Source organism: Cydia splendana, chromosome 2, assembly GCF_910591565.1.
Source record: "Cydia splendana chromosome 2, ilCydSple1.2, whole genome shotgun sequence".
NCBI classification, from domain to species: Eukaryota; Metazoa; Arthropoda; class Insecta; order Lepidoptera; family Tortricidae; genus Cydia; species Cydia splendana.
In genome coordinates, this window is record NC_085961.1 from 12,419,041 (window position 1) to 12,440,789 (window position 21,749).

General features: G+C 41.9%; 3 protein-coding genes and 1 long non-coding RNA gene across 4 annotated transcripts; 1 reads left to right on the forward strand and 3 right to left on the reverse strand.

Annotated features, from left to right (window-relative positions):
- Positions 1-3,688: 3,688 nt before the first annotated feature.
- LOC134804105 (uncharacterized) lies at positions 3,689-5,289 on the reverse strand. The gene is made up of 2 exons (XR_010146070.1): positions 4,868-5,289; positions 3,689-4,633 (listed from the first exon to the last, which is right to left on the reverse strand). It is a non-coding gene; the product is annotated as an uncharacterized LOC134804105 (long non-coding RNA).
- A 797-nt stretch (positions 5,290-6,086) lies between these two features.
- Positions 6,087-10,499, forward strand: LOC134804036 (GDP-L-fucose synthase). The gene is made up of 8 exons (XM_063776913.1): positions 6,087-6,218; positions 6,311-6,462; positions 7,245-7,359; positions 7,723-7,851; positions 8,102-8,175; positions 8,591-8,730; positions 9,342-9,470; positions 10,070-10,499. Exons 1-8 carry the CDS (start codon positions 6,216-6,218, stop codon positions 10,303-10,305), a joined length of 978 nt encoding a protein of 325 aa, XP_063632983.1. The 5' UTR covers positions 6,087-6,215; the 3' UTR covers positions 10,306-10,499.
- Positions 10,391-17,084, reverse strand: LOC134804005 (glutamate dehydrogenase, mitochondrial-like). The gene is made up of 11 exons (XM_063776862.1): positions 16,771-17,084; positions 16,393-16,516; positions 15,639-15,746; positions 15,272-15,364; positions 15,090-15,176; positions 14,676-14,842; positions 14,376-14,513; positions 13,919-14,080; positions 13,259-13,463; positions 12,687-12,829; positions 10,391-11,231 (listed from the first exon to the last, which is right to left on the reverse strand). The coding sequence occupies exons 1-11, from the start codon at positions 17,017-17,019 to the stop codon at positions 11,115-11,117; spliced, it is 1,593 nt and encodes a 530-aa protein (XP_063632932.1). The 5' UTR covers positions 17,020-17,084; the 3' UTR covers positions 10,391-11,114.
- Positions 17,085-17,457: 373 nt separating this feature from the next.
- On the reverse strand, positions 17,458-21,260 carry LOC134803893 (phenylalanine--tRNA ligase alpha subunit). Its single transcript, XM_063776720.1, has 6 exons — positions 20,904-21,260; positions 19,930-20,284; positions 19,340-19,617; positions 18,601-18,741; positions 18,078-18,285; positions 17,458-17,721 (listed from the first exon to the last, which is right to left on the reverse strand). The coding sequence occupies exons 1-6, from the start codon at positions 21,174-21,176 to the stop codon at positions 17,501-17,503; spliced, it is 1,476 nt and encodes a 491-aa protein (XP_063632790.1). The 5' UTR covers positions 21,177-21,260; the 3' UTR covers positions 17,458-17,500.
- Between the last annotated feature and the right edge of the window lie 489 nt (positions 21,261-21,749).

Below are 21,749 nucleotides of genomic sequence, written 5' to 3' on the forward strand. Positions count from 1 at the left end.
ATTGTGTACTGGGGCCTTTAGAAACTAGCGATACGTGCGCCACATCGTACCAAGATCGCGGTGCGGTGCGGTAGTCTGTTACGACTTTAAAAGCGGTATAAATTACAACTCAAATATCTTATCTACCTACATTCAACAGGGCTATAACCGCGAAAATCGAAGTTCGCAAATTGCGGGAATTTTTCTCTGTCACTCTTATTACGCCTTCCTTGGAGTAAAAGAGAAAGATCCCCGCAATTTGCGAATATCGGTTTTCGCGGTAGCCCCTCAGTAACCACAGTAACTGTCATTTTGACATTGACACTTGGTATCTTGAGAAGTATCTTGACAGCACAAAATTAAACCTTCAATCAAACTTATCAAACGAAAAACGTAAATAGTTTTTTGAGGAGTAGCGCGTTGAGTGAGTGGTTCGTTTTTAGGTTATATTTCCTTAAATAAAACAACTTTCCTTGTTTACTAATCAGGTGGTGGTATATTTAAATATAATACTGTAGGTTAATCCTATAGGCGTTTAGATGGATGGTAACGAGAAGGAGAAGCCTCCAGACGAGGCTGATAATGACATGAACTGGGAGATAGTCTCACGTAAACGTAACTTGGATTTGTCACCGACCAAGCTGGAGCCTTCTCCTAAAAAAATTGTAATCGACCCGTCAGAGGTCGCCAATCAATCGGGTAATACAATTAATACAGTGGAGTCGAACAACAGTATTGTGGTTGAGTTAAACAAAAATGATCCAGCCGAGACAAGTCAAATTAATACAGTTGATTTAAACAAAAATAATTCAGATGAGTTCAACCCACATTTATACAAACACCCCAGTCTAGACAGCAAACACCGAGAGTACAATGCCGAAGATGATGGACCATTTATAGTTCATGTCTCTAGAGAGTCTGCACCATCTTCCAATGCCTCTCTAAAACCCATCAATGTAGGCCTTTTGCTTACTCAAGCAAATGTTCATAATATCCAGAAAGAAGGTGGTATTAAATCAGTAGGTCGCAACAGAGTAGCAGTAACTTTCTCCACAGCAGCTGATGCAAATAGTTTCCTAAAACACCCGCTACTAGACAAACATAAGTTTATAGCTGATATTCCTTCATACCATGTGTCGCGTATGGGAGTTGTGCGAGGAGTTCCTTCGGATTGGTCGATGGAGGAGTTAGTCAACGGCACAAACCTCAAAGAAGGTAAAGGAAAAATCCTTAAGGCTCGACGACTGCAACGAAGGGTGACAAAAGATGATGGCTCCTCATCCTGGGTACCAACCCAGTCAGTGGTGGTTACTTTTGAAGGGCAATCTTTACCATCAAAAATCTTCGCATACTACACCTCACTAGTTGTAGAAGTGTATCAACTGCCAATTATTCAATGTAGGAAGTGCCTTAGGTTCGGACATATTCAAACACAGTGCCGGTCTGATGCCAGATGCTATAAGTGTGCACAAAAACACCCCGGTGATGGATGCAATGTAGCTCCAGAACATGTGACATGTATATTTTGTTCCGGCAGACACTTTGCTACAGAAAAAGTATGCAATGAATATGGTCGACAAAAGGCCATTAAACTTGCCATGTCTGAACAGAATATCTCATACGCAGAAGCAGCAGCACAGTTCTCAGCGGTTCGCAGGCCATATTCAGATGTAGCAAGAGTCATGTTTGAGCCGGTTACAGACTCTTCACGATCTTCCCAGTCCCCATGCCACCCTGATACTTTCATGCCAACCCCTCCGCCCACCACTTCATATCGTAAGACCGTATATCGAGCGCCCCGGACGAGGGTCTCCCTCTCCCCCGGTTATGATAGAGTAGCTCACAACAATATTGTCCGAACTCCCCCACCTCAACTGCCCAATGGCCAAGCTCTGAAAGATTCTTCTGCTTACAATAGAATCACTCCTAATGAAGACCTAATGGAGCTCTGTCTAAAATTCTTGACAAACATAATCGCTAAGTGGAGCGATTGCCTACCAGACGACGTTGCACCCTTAATGATCACACTCGCGGAAAGACTTACATTCCATAACGGCCCCCCCGGTCACATTTCTTCAGTGGAATAGTCGAAGCATTATACCAAAGAAACCTGACCTTATTCAGCTCATCAACAATCATGCTGTGACTGTTGCGGCCATTTCGGAGACATGGTTACGCCCAGGCTCCTTTTTCAGAGTGCCGGGCTTCTCATGTCTCCGGGAAGACCGCAATGATGGACGCGCCGGATGTGCGTTGTTCATCAAACGCGGTTACCCTTTCGCCCAAATTTCTATTCCCCCTCATTCGGATGGGATTAATGCCGTAGCTGCCAAGGTTATGGGCATTAATTTCATCTCTATATACATTCCCCATCCTGAAGTAGTTGATATATATGAATTAAAATCTATTCTCAAATCGGTTCCACCTCCTCTTATGATTTTAGGGGACTTCAATTGTCACAATATGTCATGGGGGTCATACCATTCGGATGCATTTTCATCAGCCCTGTTGGATTTATTCGATGAAATCAATGTGGGAGTTATTAATGACGGTACTCCCACGCATCGGGTATACCCAGGACAGAACCCCCAGTCAGTCCTCGATCTATCTGTGTGTTCTCCTAGTTTGTCTTCTTTATTATCCTGGAGGGTATTACGCCAGTCGTTCGGCAGTGACCATTTCCCAATTATTATCACGAAGCCTTCTTCTATTCTTCCAATTCCGTCCCCTGAACCTCTTTTAAAACACAAAATTCAATCAGCAGACTGGCCCAATTACGCATTATTTGTAGAGGAAAGTATGAAAGAGTGGGACACGAGCGAAATGGGTCAAGATGAAAAATATTTAAAATTTAAAAATGTGTTAATAGAGTCCGCCGATAAATTTATACCAAAAAAGAAACCTGCTAGACTTAAAATCCCTTCACCCCCGTGGTGGAACGCAGACTGTACGGCAGCCGTTAAGGAAAGGGATGCCGCTGAAAAAACTTTTAACAATTCCGGAAATTTAGATGATTACATTTCTTTTAAAAAAATCTCGGCACGTACAAAGCGCTTCCTAGCAAAGGCTAAAAAGGGGGGATGGAAGGGATTCTGTGAGAGCTTATCTCCTAGAACCCCTCCATCACTTGTATGGCGGAACATAAAGAGGTTCAGGGGTTCATTTCATCCAGAGTCTATGCCCACCACAGATGCTCCTTGGCTGGCCGACTTTGCAGATAGACTTGCCCCGTCAACTGTCCCTGAAGCATCCTGCTTGTTACTTCCCCCGCTGTCAGGCACCTTGAGCTCACTGGACATGCCTTTCTCATATTCAGAACTCAGTCTAGTGCTTAGTGGATTGAGAAATACTACACCTGGAGAGGATGGCATACCATACTGTTTCCTGTCTAAGCTCAATTCATCTTCACAGGAGTATCTGCTCGGTATTCTAAACCATGCCTTTGACACGGGAGAGATCCCAGTTGACTGGAAGACCCAAGTTATTATCCCAATCCTAAAACCGTCTAAAAACCCAGACGAAGCTAGCTCATATCGCCCGATTGCTCTTTCCGCGACAATGGGAAAGATATTAGAGCATCTGGTTAAAAATAGATTGGAATGGTTTGTGGAAAACAAGGGTATTCTAGCTGACACGCAGTTTGGCTTCCGAAAGGGTCGTAGTACAATGGACAGCTTAAATATCTTAGCAACTGATATCCGACTAACCCTTTCAAAAAACGAATATCTGCTGGGATGTTTTCTAGATATCTCTGCGGCCTACGACAATGTCCTTCTTCCGGTGCTCAGGGCAAAAATGCTACATCTGAGCATTCCCGCGAAGATTGTACATATTGTCACCAAATTGTTCATGGGTAGGTCAATTAAAATTAGGAATGGTAATTCCTATTACCCACCTCGAACTTTGTGGCGTGGTCTCCCGCAAGGATCGGTACTCAGCCCCCTGCTTTACAGTATCTACACCTACGACTTGGAGCAATCTGTCCTATCCTTCTGTAATATCTTGCAGTATGCTGATGACCTAGTCTTATACACCTCAGCAAAGTCAATGGACAAAGCCACTGCTAGTCTTAATACAGCTTTGGGTTACCTCAAGGATTGGCTTGATGAACATGGTTTGACCCTATCGCCAACAAAAAGCTGTGTAGTGACTTTCAGTCGCAGAAGGACCATGCCTGACGCAGATGTCCGTTATGGTGGTGTGATGATTCCAAATAAAGAGTCAGTAAAATTTCTAGGTGTTATTTTAGATCATAAAATGTCTGGCACCTCACACCACAAATATGTACTGGGTAAATGTGAGAAAAATATTAATATTCTTCGAGCATTGTCGGGTGTCTGGTGGGGTTCCCATCCTTATTGCCAGAAGCTACTATACAATGCCATCATACGTAGCCATATAGACTATGGGGCATTTTTAATGGAACCCTGTAATAAGGATGGTCTAGATAAATTAGATCTTATACAGGCTAAATGTTTAAGGATCATACTAGGTGCTATGCTTCCCTCTCCCAAAAATGGCATGCAGGTGGAAGGTGTTGAACCGCCGTTGGCTCTACGCAGACAATACCTCGCCGACAGGTTCTTGATCAAAGCCAGCTCTTACAACAACCACTTGCTGCTCCCACGCTTGCAGGCGCTGGCACTGGAGGTCACTGAAAGTAGATATTGGACATATAAAGCCTTTCCCAGAATAGTAATTTCTTTTTCAAAATTAATTAATATCCACCCCACTTTATATCAATCTGGTGCTAACCCATTATTTGAAGTGGCGTTTGAGACCCTAATTTACTCACCAAAGGTCATATTAGACATAGGAATTTTCAAAGATGATCCAGGAGCAAACAATAAATTTAATAAATTTTTAGATAAATGGCAAGATTACTTACCGGTTTTTACTGACGCTTCTAAGGTGGATCCTGCAAGATGTGTGGGAGCAGCGGTGTGGATTCCACGGTACAATATCGTCCTTCCATTTAAATGTCCTCCTCAAGCGTCCATTTTCACAGGTGAGGCAGTTGCTATTCTTGAGGCTGTCAAATATGCAGACACACATAACATTAAAAAAACAATTATCTTTTCTGACAGTAGGAGTTGCCTGCAGGCAATAGTAGGCAATCAATTAAAATTTAAAGCCAAATTTCCTTTGATTCTTGAAATTAAAGCTGTGCTACGTAGGTGTGAATCGAGGGGCCTACATATTGTTCTCGGATGGGTTCCAAGCCACTGTGGTATTAGAGGCAATGAGGTGGCTGATATATGGGCAAAACGGGCGATTGAGATTGGTTCACTAAAACGGGAAACTTACAGTACTGACCTGTTGAGTTGTGCACTATCTGATATGTTTAATACATGGCAGAGGCAATGGGATATCTCTAGATTGGAGACTGGTAAACATTATGGCTGTGTACAACCTCGAATTACTCGAAAACCATGGTTCTATCGATTCCGTACTTCTCCAAAGTGGGTAATATCCACCATTTGCCGTTTACGCTTAGGCAAAGTATGTACTCCGTTATTTCTGGCTATGATTGGTGTCCGTGCGAACTCATTGTGTGAATGTGGGTTGGATGAGGGCAACTTGGACCACATCTTCTTTGCTTGTACAAAATGTAGCTACTCACTATACGATGTACTACCCGAAAATGTTCCACGACCTATATGCTTTAGCTCGCTTCTTTGCCACATGGATACTAAGCTAACTTCTATTCTAATTAAATATTTACAAACAAATAACATAAAACTCTAAATATTGTCTTATCTCTTCTAATTTAATGCGTATAATTCATGTCAATCTATACTCGTTTTATTCTAAACTCTATATTTCTATATTATATATATCGTTTTCTTCTCTTCCACTTCCTTCATGTTGGCACTACTAACGTTCTGTCATCCGCTTCCCGCTTTTTTGCTAATCGTTGTATTCGTCATGTGTTTGTCTGTGATGTTCATAACAATTATTTGTTTTTAGGTTTCCCCGACTACATCCTCCCAAAAATGCAAAATTATTATACCGAACATTCTCCTCACGTGTGAAAGTCAACACCGACATTGGCAAATCCACCCTGTGCAAAATTCCAGGGAGTAAGCCAGAAAAAAAAAAAAAAAAAAAAAAAAAAAAAAAAAAAAACTTATCAAACATTAAATTTCTGCCGGTACAGCGGTTACATATTATTTGATTCTCGCCACGTATGCGGGTTTTAGTGCAAACAAACATACTATTCTATTAACTTCATTATGGTAAGGAAGCTTTGAAAACAGCTCATGCATTTCGAGCTTTTAAATAAGTGTATTTTTTGCGTATAAGATAAGATTTTTGTTTTTCTCTTTAGATGGATGGGAAGTCTCAAATTATTTTAGTAACAGGAGGTTCAGGGCTTGTTGGACAAGCCATCAAAACAGTTGTCGAAGAGGAGAAACAGCAGGGAAAAGGACACCAAAATGAGACATGGATTTTTTGTGGCTCCAAGGATGGTGATCTTAGGCAAGTGTATATTGCACTTCATAACTACATTAACAAAGAACATATGACAAAGAATCATAGGAGTCAAGGGCTGGTATTGCACATATACATTATTAATTAAAAATTTAAGGCGACTATTAAATAAATACATAAATGACTTTTAATGATGGTAATCAGTTTTGATGGTCTACTCCAGGGGTCTCCAAACTTTTTTACCTGAGGGCCATATTGCGCCTCAGAATTTTCGCGCGGGCCACTGTCGGCGCCGAGGGGGTGTGGGTGTATCTGGGGTTGCTGCTGTTAGGGCTGAACACCTGGAGCCTCGCTCCCGCGGGCCGGATTGGACCGCTGTCGGCGGGCCGGATTGGAACGCTTCGCGGGCCGGATTTGACCCGCGAGCCGGGGAATTGGAGAGCCCTGGTCTACTCATTTAACAAGGATGCAGTGCAGAATCTTGGGAACTAGTAAATCTCGTATTGCGCCATAAAGTCCAAGTCTTTGACAATTGTGTCCCTTAGATTTTAAAAACTCCTCAGAAAAATCTACATTGACTGTTGTACTGGGGTTGAAGGCGTCCATATGCTGCAATGACCACTTTCCAACTTAATAAAATCAAAATTAACCAACCAACTAGGTATTTAAAAAATGGTTTTGAAAGAAAACATGATTTTGTGACACTTTATTTTTCACTATGTTTTTTCTATGTTGTCTATTGTCTGTGTCTTTACGAATAAAAAAACTATTCTATTCTATTAATTATTTTAATCAATCAACCTTTATACAGTGTTTGTAAATATTTACAGAGATAAGCAGCAAACTGAGGCTCTATTCAAGAAGCACCAACCCACACATGTCATCCACCTGGCGGCCATGGTTGGTGGCCTGTTCCACAACATGGCACATAATTTAGATTTCTTCGTAAGTTCTATAAGTTATACACATGTTTGAAATTTTTCATTACTAATTTATGAAAGCAAGGAACCTGAATTAGAAAAGGCTAAAATAAAAAGAAACCTGAATTGCATTGTGCTTGGGCTTATATATGTATAATATAGTATATCTGTTATATGAACTACTCTCATCTGTTTTTGGATATAAACAACATGTTAGATTATATACTAGTGTAAAAGTGCCCTTGTGGCCTATTTGCTGAATAAATGATGAAGTTTGATGTTACTTATCCATTACGAAATTGCATTCGGGTTGGTATCCACTTATACAGGCGTTGTGAGTTTGTGACAATACATTTTTGCTTTACTTTTAACATAACAATATTTGCAGAGAGAAAACATGGAGATAAACGACAATGTCCTTGCTGCCTGCCACAACAACAATGTGAAGAAGGTGGTCTCCTGCCTATCTACGTGCATATTCCCAGACAAGACCACTTATCCTATAGACGAAACTATGGTAAGTACACAAACACTAACCATAGACATAGAATGTGCTATGTTTGTATGAACACTACAGTCTAAGCACAAACTCTGTGCATGATGATGATGATGATGATGGATGGCAGTTTTCATAAGCAAATGATTAAAGAACTAATATTATTTAATGTCGTCTACAACATTGACGATTCTCGCGGCGGGCGTTGTGTGGGGGTTGTCGGTCTACTTTATTTGCTACACTCTGATGAAATGATATTTAAATATTTCAGGTTCACAATGGACCGCCACACACGTCAAATTACGGATACAGCTATGCGAAGAGAATGATCGATGTTCTAAATAGGTAACCATTTATTTTATCGTAAATTTTTATGATCTTTTCTGTTATACAATGGCGGAACGATATTGTGACACCGACACATCAGTCACAGGCTCACAGCATAGTACGTATCTATACAAAATGTGGGCGCGCTTACCAGTCCAGTTTGTACTGCCATCATAAAAAGTGTCCTTATTAGTGTAATTATCACAGTCATTGGAATTAAAAACTGATCTTATTGACAAAGAAGATAATTGAAGCTCTCATTTTGTGCCTGCGTCGGTCACCTAAAGCGGGAATAGACAGAAAGACACCATTTTACTCACATGCATCTCTACCTTATCGTCATAATCCTAAAATCTATATTATAAGCATCATACTATTAGACGGATGTCATGGCCCTTTTGCTTAGCTTGTGCTTTAAAGAAGTATTTTCTAGAGGCTACCACGATCAGCACGGACGCGTGTTCACGTCGGTGATCCCGTGCAACGTGTTCGGCCCGAGGGACAACTACAGCCTACAGTCCAGCCACGTCATTCCAGCGCTCGTTCGTAGGATGGACGACGCTATGAGAAACGGTGGGTTACTGCAGTTTTTGTTTGGTGTATTTCAGATAAAAATCCGGTCCAGTCTCCGAATCGTCCCCGAAGGTTCTTAAAATCACCCGTAAGTCCATCCAGTCAGAGTCCATTTTCGGAATTATCAGACACTCAGAAATGATCCGTATACTTTCATAGTGGTGGTTTGTTCTATTATTTACTGTAGGTATTCTATGCACTATGAATACGCAAAATAAAAACAAAGCTGTTACATTAACAAATAATAATAATATTGATTATATTTACGTCTATTTCGGGTAGAAATGGTGTATGAAATACTTGTATTACTGCCAATACAAAACAATTGTGAGTTCCCTTTCGTTTTTATTTTAATTTCTGAAATGTATATACCACATTTCCCACTCAAATAACGACTTTGAGGGTTTAAGTTTACAATTGAATTTTGATTAACATTTCGTACGCTGTCGATATCCATGGGACATAAAGGAGTTAACGCAGAAGTCAAACGACCCTAAAGCCCCCTCCAGACTATGCGTGTGAATGCGGGCGAAGCCGCGATTCGCGCACGAGTGTGGAGGAGGCTTAAGGTCTCGTAAGAGTTGTGACTACTGGTGTTGTTTCGTTTGCAGGCGACTCGACATTCACGGTACTGGGCAGCGGGCGGCCCCTACGACAGTTCATCTATTCGCCCGACTTAGCCCGCCTCTTCTTGTGGGTGCTGCGGAATTACGACAGCGTGGAGCCCATCATCTTATCAGGTAATCAACGCATTGTTCTGTGATACATCAGCTTAGGGCAGGAATACTCATATGCCTACCCACCTTTATAGGTATGTGTATAGTTTTCCTAGTTTTTATTTTACCACTTTGTTGGAATTATTGTTTAAGTGATTTATATCATTATATAACCATGACTAATTGCATGTTTAGCCCCCTCCAGACTATGCGCGTGAATCGCGGGCGAAGCCGCGAACGCGAATGTGGAGTCGATTTCGCTGTCTGCGAAAATCGACGCCACACTCGCGTTCGCGGCTTCGCGCCGCGATTCGCGCACGAGTGTGGAGGGGGCTTTTCTTGCATTAAAACTCACGGAGTAAAGCCTTGGACGGGCAATCAGACAGACGGACATGGAAAAACTAGTAATAAGTTCCTAGTTGACTATGGAACCCTAAAAATTCATTTCTCCCTCGGGAGTAAAATCAGGCCCGGGCCATGATGCCGTCGTATCGTAGCGGCTGTAATTGCTAATTGATTAAATGCAACCGACCCCCCATTCGAAACTTACATTTTTACCACTATTCGCTTTCGAAGAAAAAGGCTACGTTATCTTAAATTGCCCTTTTTATCTAACCTTCCAGTGGACGAAGAAGACGAGGTGCCCATAAGCGCGGTAGCCGAAGCCATCAAGAAAGCCCACGGGTTCCAAGGCACTTTGGTCTACGACACGAGCAGCGCCGACGGGCAGTACAAGAAGACCGCCTCTAACAACAAGCTTCGCGCACTTTACAAGGACTTCACGTTCACGCCTTTTGAGCAGGCTGTACGCGAGACCGTGCAGTGGTTCCGGGACAACCGGGAGGTGGCCAGAACGTAGCGGTAACAGGTTAAAACCAGCGCGTAACCAAAAAGCAATAACGTTATAATTTAAAACTTTAGACGTTAAAGAAAACACAGGTACGTATTACTTAATCATTATATTTAATTGATTTCAGAATACAATATTGTTGCGATGTATATTTTATGAAAATGTTATAATATTTTAAGAAATGTAATAAACAATGAATCAATTTTTTTTAATGTTTTCGTCAACTTTGATTTAGGTACAAGCAAAACGCTGAGTCTACGACCGTTACAAGTGGAGTGAAGAGATATCTAACCATCACCGCATACTATTAGGGTTCCGTACCCAAAGGGTAAAACGGGACCCTATTACTAAGACTCCGCTGTCCGTCCGTCCGTCCGTCTGTCACCAGGCTGTATCTCACGAACCGTGATAGCTAGACAGTTGAAATTTTCACAGATGATGTATTTCTGTTGCCGCTATAACAACAAATACTAAAAACAGAATAAAATAAAGATTTAAGTGGGGCTCCCATACAACAAACGTGATTTTTGACCGAAGTTAAGCAACGTCGGGCGGGGTCAGTACTTGAATGGGTGACCGTTTTTTTTTTGCCGTTTTTTGCATTATGGTACTTGCCCGGTTTTTATTTTAGGTGCCAACACCTTGTACAGTGTAGCGAAACTGGGTGTGTAATAACGTGGTAGTGTATTATACTTTGAGCGGTTAAAGGTTATATTGTCAAAAAAAACTACAGCACATACCTATACTTGCCTATACCTACATCACAGTTGAATATAGTATCGCGGAGTAATCGGTTTATAGCAATGTGTGATGACGAGTTAAATCGTGAGGCCTTGTTCGTCGTATGTTAGAAAGATCCTCTCGATGGCGGTGACATAGGCCGCCGTGCGCACGTCCAAACCGAGGTCGTATTGCTTCGCAGCGCGCATCACATTCTGCAAGGAACCAGTTCAAATATGTTGGTCATTGATGGTATCTACGTGACAGCGTGATAATGGAGTAGAGATGGGCGAAATGTGTCAGTAGAGGGAAAAGATTGATATATATCTTTTTACCACTGGGATATGTATCACTCTTTTATATCTTTATATCCGTATGTATCAGTTGTCCCGCTCGTAACTGTATCGACACTTACTGACTTTGCGTCATCTTATGAATGAGAGAGAGACAGAATTGTTATTATAACGTGGCGACATTTTCATTTTGTATCATGATGGATATAGATTGGTACATTCACGAGGAAGCTTGATTTGGTTCGTATTGTCATGCGCAAGAATATATTTGCCTAATAAAATACCTTATTGCTTTTTGTTTACATTTTATTAAATGCAATGCAATTTAACTCATTAACCGAATTAATAACTCATCATTGCAATTTGCATTGCATCCTGCGCGAGCGAGAAATACTATACTATCTACTTCTCGTTCCCGCGGAATAGCGAATGACGCGTCCGACCGAATCCGCCTGAACGACCGCTGTCGCTCGTTCGTGTTACTTCGGTCGACGCGCGACCGAGTCATCGCTTTCGCTTTAGTAAATCGTTGCCGAGGGAGTGAGCGGTACGGATATACTGATACATTCGGATTCGTAAAGACAAGAAGAGTGATTCATGAAACGAGAAAGATATATATCTTTTTATCTATCACTCCTGAGTTACCCATCTCTATAATGGAGATGGATCGCTATGACCAGACTGCATGATAAGCATTCAGGTTTTTGTAAGGGACATGAAACAGATAAGACAGTAAGTGCAGAAGTTAACAGCCAACTACACAGAACATAACCGATATTTCACAGTTAAAAGTGACGAATCCCGTTATTCCCGTTCCTCCATGAGGTATAACGCGTTATATTTGGACTCCTTATGGTTGTTAAGTTTACGCAGCATCCACGTTGTCGCGGCGTTGCTCAACGTAGTGATTTAATTCTCTTTGTTGCTCTCTATAGGGTTGTTTATTATTACTGTAATGTAGGTTATGTAGGTATAATAGTGGTCCGTAGGTACTGGATGCTTGAAACAGCCCAAAAGAGACGTGCCCCACTCCGCGATTTTGTCGCGTCGCTACAAGTACATGGACACAGACGCCTGCTCGCACTTGCGCTTGCATCTCTCGTAATAGACTCGTTTCAGTCGTTTGTTTGAGAGTGAACCTTCTGTACCTACTACTATTATTAATTTATTCTGTACCCAAAAGCCGAGCGCCAACGAGCTAACCTAGCCCGATCGTTGCAGTAAAGAAAGTAGTGGAAGTGATAAAGTAATAAGTTTTGGACTACTCGAGCCCCGCATGAGAGCATATCATGCGTTGGCTCGATTTTCTCTTTTCTGCTTGTTGAGTGTTTCCAGAAGGCCCCTCCTTCTGGAAACACTCAACAAGCAGAAACTTACATTGCAGGCCTTCGTCATCGAGTACTCCAACCCCGAGTTGACGATCAGCTCCTCGTTCGCGCCGCATATCATGGCCTGGAACAGCGGCGTTGGCTCAATCGGCGCGGAGATGTTCGCTTTCTTAAGTGACTGCTCAACTGAATCTGCAAAATGTTGTGGCAAAATATATAGACCTATTTAATTATTATTTTTTAAAGAATTCATGATACGAGAAATTTGGACAGGCTCTTGCTCTAACAGGAAAGACCTCTGCTACGTCAGCTTTTTGTGTCTGAAAACGCCAATTCTTTCCTGGCTCGCACGTGTTTAAGGTTCTTGGGAGTTTTCGAAATAAGGACGGTAACGGCGAGGAGCTAAGTTGGTCGGGAAGGAGATTCAGTTACAGTCTCAAAAGCCCTATATGGGACACCTACTTACCTAACAATGCCGCAATGTTGTCCTGGAATACTATCAGAATTTGTTGTTGAGCTTCCCGAAACATATAGTTGACAACTTTAAAGAAGTAGACGGTGACGCTATTTGTGTGGGTTAGCATCAAGAGGGTTGTCTCGCCATCGGAGCACCTTGCCTACCTAACAACGCCGTATTAGAATCCTTCCAGAATTTGATGCTGAGCTTCCCGTAGCTCACGTGGTTAATGTTCTTCAGGAATTCGAAGTAGGAGACTGTGACACCTCCTGCGTTGGCCAAGAGGTCGGGCAGCACAAGGATCTTCTTTTCGCGGAGTATCACATCAGCCGCCGGCGTCGTCGGTCCGTTCGCACCCTCGCCGATCATCTGCTCGAGTCAACAAAAAAAAATCATTTGAAAATCACACACATGGATTGGTTGTACAAACAGCAACACTCCTAACTGTACATCGGTAGACCTTATTACAAAAGACATAAGGTCCACCTCTGTACAGTTAACAGTGTGGGCGATGGTACGAGAACACTTACTTGCTACTACAACATCTACTTTACTTTTAAGTAAAACTAAGACTATTTTTTTACGAGTCTGTGATGACTCTTCTCCTTGTCAGCCTGATACGACCCTTACGACGCGAAACTGCGCGGTTGAAGGCAAGGGGTAACCATTAACCATCCCTGACTTGGAGCAGTACCTACCTAAATGGAAAGTTAACAACAGTAAGTGTCAGTGGTTGATCGTCTCACTGACCGACGGTTCCATGCAGTTACAGTGCAAACTTGAGTCTTTAACTTATTTACTAGCTCAATAGCATTCGTCCTCACCCGGCATTGGAGCTTGGCGGCGTTATCCTGGGTGATGGCCTTCTCTAGCGCGGCCAGAACGAGGATGTCGCACTTTTGATAGAGTAGCTCGGAGTCCGCTTCCTGCGCGCCAGGAAAGCCTTTTGCGCTGCCTCGGTTGCTTTTCTTATATTTAATCAGCTCCTGAAGATAGGTATAGCCCAGTTAAATATCTATGTAGGTTACCTACCTAATTATTCCTAGTCTTAGAAAGCCTATAGCTAGCGTAAAAAATGTTATTAGGTATACAAATAACAAAACATTATCTAATCGGAACGCTGTACCTTACGTGCCTTTAATTAAGCCAAAGAGAATTTTTGTCTATGATTAAACTACCTAAGTCCCTTCAGTTGATTCACTGAGCATACCAAATAGTTTTTTTTTTACGAATCTATTTTTAATTTTATACCTAATTATAATAGGATCGTAGCACGCTTACCACAGGGTCGATACCCTCAGCTTTCGCCAGATTGCAATCGACCTCCACAACGCCTATGATCTTGACCCCTTGCTCGTGGAGGTATACCGCTGCGTAGCTGCCCACATTTCCGAAGCCTTGAATGATCGCAGTTTTATCCTGTTGTTGGAAATCGGCATCAAAGTTGGTCAAAAGGAGATAACAGTTAAACACGCCTCGACGTGAATGAAGGGTTGATGATCATAATATAGGTACGTCACAGCCCTTCGGCTCCCGCACCTATACAAGTAACCCTTGTAGCTACGAACATGTTACTTCTACCTTGAAGCCAGCCGGAATGCCAATGAGCTGCATCCACGCCTCGTCGTGAATGAATTGGTTGATGGTCATGAACACACCGCGTCCCGTCGCCTCGACGCGCCCGTGTATGCCGCCGCCGTTGATCGGCTTGCCCGTCACGCAGGCAGCCGCGTTTATGTCTCGATAGCCTGCCGACCAACACCGGTCAGTAAATGGGAAACTATTGACCAAAACAAAAATACTTAAGGTTTTTATATCCACTGACACTTTTGAACAAATATTCTTTAGAATATTTTTAGGGCTCCTTCCGGGCCGTTTTTAGGGCTCCGGCTCCGCAGTCTACTTATGTACTAAGAAATCCAACGCGGATAGTCTTATTGGGTAGGTATTTTTGTGTTAACACTAAATTAATATCTATTCACACAAGATTTGTACCCAAAGTTTTGACATAAGTATCAACGATCCAGGACATCTCCCTGCCGGAGGTGTTTACATCAGGAGCGGGAACATCCACGCCTGCGCCTGAAATATTCCAATCATTAATTAATTCATAACGAAATGTCTTACCTGCATATTGGTATACCTACTCAGAAGTCTCAGACTATCAAGTTACTCACCTATATAGTTTTTTTTGGCCAACTCCAGTGTATATCGACGGGTAATCCTCTGCAACTCGGCTATCGTATAACACTTTGGGTTGATACTCACTCCTAAAACAAGTTCCATGATAATACTTATTAACACCTGAATTATTGTAGGTAATAGGTATATTATAGAGTGAACGTGTTACGTTGATAACTATTAATAGTATTAATCACTTTAATCAAACTCACAGGGTCAGGGTCAACGTCGCGGGGTTGCAGCAAGAACCTCGATAGAAATATGACTGGCACTTTCATAGCAGGCAAGGCGCGACTACGGGTTCCTATTGCTCTATCACCGTGTATCTTGGATATAAATGGCTGTTGCTAAGAGTATAGGTACCTCCTTTCGCCCCTCCAAATGGTATACTAGAGCACGCGCATTTGTAGGTCATTAGCGCTGCTAGAGCTTTCACCTCTTCTAAGTTAACTTCATCCGAAAATCGGATCCCTATAGGTAAACATAATTAGCATTAGCTATGGGTATCTAGTACCGTAGTACCTTAAGGTATTTTATGCGCGTTCGGCAGATACAAATCAATAAAAATGCATTCAAAAATCTCGGAAGTCGATGTTTTTTTCAGGAAATCTAATCTGCTACCACCCAGTTGCAATAGGGACCGTGCTCGTTGGAGGGTCCGCCATCTTGTGGCCTGTATAAACAGGTTGTAGGTACATTGCCAAAGCAAGCGCTGCAATCTACCGTTATCGTACGTTTTCTTGTGCATAGTAGTTTCTGCCATCTTGTGGTCTACCTCGGAAGCATAAACTTCACATGCATTTACGCCTCGCGCCAAAAATCTGACGGTTCCTATATGCTGCCCCCTCTTATTCATGCACGCTCCCTATTACAGGCCGACCAACATGGTCGGCAACAATCAACAATCTATTATTTATGATTGCTCTTTGAGCCTGAGGTTACACAGTTCTAATTGTTCTATACAATATCTTCTGAAGATGCCCAATTAACCTACAATGTGTCTAGCAGAAGACGTCCGAGTACCTACCTAAACCTAGGTCCTTCTCCGATACCCTGAGACATTCATTTGGTTCAGTTCATCTAATACCTAAGAGGTAGTTAGAGGGACAAAACAGACCTCCTTTGCATGGCAAGCGGTGCACGCTGTGCTGGGAACGGTAACCCTTCACGATCTCGTAGTCTCCATTTTTGCGTTGTAGCGGGAACTCGAACTGAAGCGAGCTGTTGCACGAACCCATCACCTATTGAATTACGGTCCAGGAAATTAAAACACTTTGAACTTCGTAGGACCAGTACAAATGTCTCAGCACGGCTTCTTAACCGAGTGAGCGCAAAGCCACCATGTGCCCGGGTGTTCGGCTACAATGGGCCGTACAGACTCTGCAGGTTGCAGGTGTAAGAATTATATGCGTTTATTGACGATTCAGTTTAACTAAATGTAGCCTGACTGACGTGCAAAAAACATGTGAATTTATTCTATAGGATAAGACATTACCTTTAAAATACCGGCCACTCGCTGCTTTCGTTTCTTCTCAGAAAGTTGTGGATGTTTCTGGAGGTACTCATTTAGAGCCGGTTCGACAACCTTCACGGCGTAGTGGTAGAAGTACTCCACCATTCTATAGAAGCTTGGGTCTTTGGCCTTGCCCACTTCCACCAGCTCAGGAGGAATTTCGTAATTCCTCTTACTCAACACCATTGGACTTGTGTATAATTTATTGCGAACAATTTGTCGAAATAACATGATTTTGATTATTTAAACGAAATTTGTATTTACAAAAAAATTGGACAGTTTTACTTCACTGTCAATTTATGACATTCCATACATAGATTCCATAGCTTATCATAAGGTAACAAGATTTACAGAAATTAATATAGACTTTAATGGCATAATATTAATAGTCAGAGTTTACACCTACGTGAATGTAAGAATTCTAGGTAGACAATATTTTTAGCCAACTAGATTATCTATTGATCTACCTATATGTACATCCTCAGACTCAACGAGTAAAGTAATAGACATCAGTGTAGGTAATTTTTTTTGTCTATACGTTCTGCGATATGTTGGTTGGGATGGGATTTGGCAAATCAACGGCAAATCATATTGGGCGAAAAAAAATGTATGCCATTATATAATTCGCCAAAATTAATTTATGGGTAATACGAATCAATTATAACGATCTTTGTTTTTTAATATAAATAATTTAATGCATCAATTGAACACTTCACTTATTAAGCCTGCATATAGGGTTGTTGTGGACCATCTGCAAGTCGACGCGAGGCCCGACCAAATCGCGGATGTTGTTGAGCCCGTACTTGATCATGGTGGGCCGCTCCAGCGACAACCCCCACGCGATCACATTCACGTCCTCAGGCAGACCCATGGGCAGAAGCATCTCGGGCCGGAAAACGCCGGAATTGCCGATTTCGATCCATTTGCCAAGACCTGGAATTTTTTTTATGAATTTATGTCTTTAAAGTGAGATCCATTCAGACTTTAGGTAAGTATTTATTGGTGCGCGGCTAACCCGTGCCCTAACCATGCGTTTTTTTGTTTAGGTAATAGCTTGTAAGAAAAGCTGAGCCGACAGGGTCAATATTTTATATGTAATGTATGGAAAGATGCTGTGTTTGGTAATAAAGACTCTGTGCAGGATGCAGGCTTGAACTACAGGAATTAGAAGCCAAGACGCTGGAAAGTGTCTAACACAGCGATTAGTCCAAGGTCGAATGATGTAACTATACAGTGCTAATAGTAGGTATGTCGGCCCCAATCGCGACCTAATGTAACTGATGACTTACCCTCATGGAACGCAAAGATCTCCATGCTGGGTTCTGTGTAGGGGTTGTAAGCAGGTTTGAACTGCAGGCGGTTGAAGCCGAGGCGCTGGAAGAAAGCGTCCAGCACAGCGATCAGGTCAGCCAGCCCGAGACCGCGCGCTGCAATTACGCCCTCCACCTGGTGGAACTCCGCTAAGTGTGTCGCGTCCAGAGTCTCGTTGCGGAACACCTGAACGCATTGCAATTAATTTAAAAAACTTCCAGAAAACATTTAAGAGTATACATACATACTTTCATTTGATATAGGATTATCTTATCTTATTGTTTTCGGGGGCCTTTGCGGATACACTTCGACCCATAGGGATCTTTTGTGCAATTACCCCCTAGAAAAGATCCGTCAACTACTCAAGAGCTTTTCCCACCATATCCATGTGTCGGATGATGGAACTCATGGGTAGCGTTTCAAAGTCCTTTGGTTCCGGTATACTGCTCCAAAGTCCTTCATTCTTTGTCTGGCGATGGCGTGACATAGGATTTATCTTACCTTATCTATACTGAAGTACTTCTGTGGAGTGAACTCCTTTTGCTGTGCTAGATGGTACAGCATCCGCGCGCTCACGGCGGTAGTATGGGTGCGCAGTAAGTTCTTCTGTGCCTCCTCTATCTTCCAGTCGTAACGGTAGCCCTAGTTAAACAAACAATATATTATGAGACAAGGTCTAACCAATAGGGAGCGTGTAGAGGAAGCAAGCTTTTTTTTGGTGCGAAGTCTAAATGTCACGTTTGATTTTGGCCGCAAGGTGGATACTTTACAACGTGCAAGGAAGCGTACGGGAACAGTAGGTGGAGGTAGGAGGCATGACCTCCTTATAAGATTTAAGAGTTATTATTTTTATAATATATAGCACAAGCAATCCTAGGAAGCACTTTCTATCAAACCGCGTCGTACGCGAGTGGAATAAATTGCCAGAAACAGTGATATGTGCTCCTTCAGTGAATAGTTTCAAAAACAGACTTGACAAACACTTAAACAAAAAAAATGAACACTAATCGTTAAAAAAACAAGTGCAGTGATATACACGCATCAGCTTTCAGCTGCTAGTGTATTAAACAATATAATAATATGCATACAAAGTGATTATAATTTCCTACGCCAGGAATAAGTAATTGCGAACAAGAAACTATCATGAACTATTAGATCCTAGGAACTGTTCAAGTTATAAAACGAAACATTGATACTGCTGTGGGTGTAGTCAATGTGGTGTAAAACATAACAAACCCACCTGGGACCCATAGCCTCCAACACTATGCACCTTCTTAACTTTTTCCAAGTATTCCATAGGGAACTGAGTGCAGGTTGCCGGTGAAGACACGAAGAAGGTGTCATGCGCATCTCGCGCGGGATGCTGCTGTGGCTGGTACAGCGCGTCGAAGTTCCAGAATGAACTCTCCACATACTTGTTGGTTGGCATCTCTGTGAAACCCATCTCCAGGAAGATCTCACGGAATTCTGAACGCACTTTGAGGAGGGGATGAAGGTGGCCACATTCTGGGGGTTGACCTGAAATTGGCAATTCAAATGTTCATTGTGTATCAAAATATCTTCAACATTTCTGGTTGGCCACATGAATGAATGGCCTTGATTTGCTGCTCGTCGCGCCACGACCCGCATGGATCCAATCCACTGCACTAAGGACTGGCGCCAGATAATCGCAAGAACTCGTCCCCACAGGAGCCCTCTCGACCAAAACCCCTAGGACATCCACTGGTTGTCCACAAAATGATGATGCAACCACATCAAGGAGTTGAACTTAAATCTCTTTTGTTTTAAATAATTTTCTAATATAAGGAGTTAGAAGGAGAAATATCTTACCAAGGGCATCAAAGTTGTAAGGTTTGAAATCTAAAGTCTTCCAAGATCCAGTCAATAGCATTTCACTAGTCAAATCCGTTTCTAACTTTTTAATACTTGTGGCAAACTGTGGACCTTTAGAGAGAAGGAAGCTTTTAATGGTGATTTCCTGGAGCAGTTTACGTTTCTTGTAATCATTCCGAACATTGTCTGGCAGTGAGTCTAGGCCTTTCTTTATTTCATTCAGGTGGTCTTGCACTATGTCTGTGATAGCATCGACTTTACGTTTCACAATTGGGGCACCTCCAGATTTATCTATTAGAATCCAGCCTAATGACATGGCTTTGCTGAAGCCAACTTTTGCATTTGGTGATGTCTGTAAATAAATATAATATAAAACACCTCAAAAATACTCCGGACTTATCTGTTTTATACACATTTTAAATAAAAAGTACCTACACACATTAAGTTTGATTTTCAAAATATGTATACAGTGTTCATAATAACTATCTCCCCCTTCTAACCGCAATAGGGTAAAAAATTCTAAAAATACTAGCTACATACCATGCATTGTCAGTTATATCATAATACTACAATTTCGTTGTCTCCACATAGAAGTAAGAGCTGTTTCCGACTGACGTCCAGTTTTTTGCGGGTATGGTTTTTTACAGGATCCCGTTTTAGTGTATAGGTGCTAATATAGTAACGTTTTCACGAGGATTCTGTTTGCGGGATCCTGCATACATACTACAGAAAACTGGATCCTGCAAAAAACCGTACCCGCAAAAAACTGGACGTCAGTGGGAAACAGCTCTAATCCGTCCCAAATTCCAAACAATAAATATAAAATAAAAAGCCTTTTAATTCACAAATGATACAGACTTAAATATGTATATGATAAAAATATAAATGTCAATCTTCAATAGGTGCAATCAAAGTGCATAAAAAAATCTTATCAATGTTTGAAGTAGGTGACCACTTCATTATCAACATACCTTCATTAACTCTGCTTGTGGTATCCCATTTTCAGGCACGCTTTTGTATAAAACTGCTTCATGGCTACCTTTATCAGCGACTAACTTCCCTTCCTCGGTCAGCTCCCACTTTGTACTTTTAGCTGCCTCGGAAATAACCATCTCTAAGGCTTCCAAACTCTTTACTGCACCTACTACTTTCTGATGATCCTCACCAAACTCACTAGCTAACTTTATAGTGTCCACTTTATCGCTCTTCTCTAAGTAATGTAAAATCCTTTCGTTCAATTCCATTTTGTGTAATAATTTGTGATTTTAGGTTACGGGAAAAAATATATACTCCTAATTTCCCTCAGCCGGCCACTGACAAATTGCCTGCCAACATGCGATATACATCACTGAAATATGAAATGTCATGTGAATGTCATGTTGACACTGACAAGACAGTTCGAATAGAGATGTGCATTGGTAGATGAATTATAAGTACGGTTTTTACGGTTCCTCAGCCCAATTGCCAAAAACGGAAGGGCTTGATTCGTGGTTTGTGACGAGTTGCATCTCCGAATCTCCTGCACAAACTTATCGACACAACAAAGTGAAATGGAGCTATAAGTTGGAATGAGATAACGTATCACAGCGTGAACAGAGAGCCTCTTTAAATTATACAATTTGGCTGGAAATTTTTCGTTGGCTACCACGCCCCCAACTTGGATACAATGAACGAAGCTGGAACGAAGTTTTACGACCGGTCTATGTTTTGATTAATAAATGATAATTTTAAAACAAACATAATAGGTACTTTCGATGCAAGTGCGAAAAATAGGAAATTCGCGAATTATAATACATATTCGCACGTGTATCGTACAT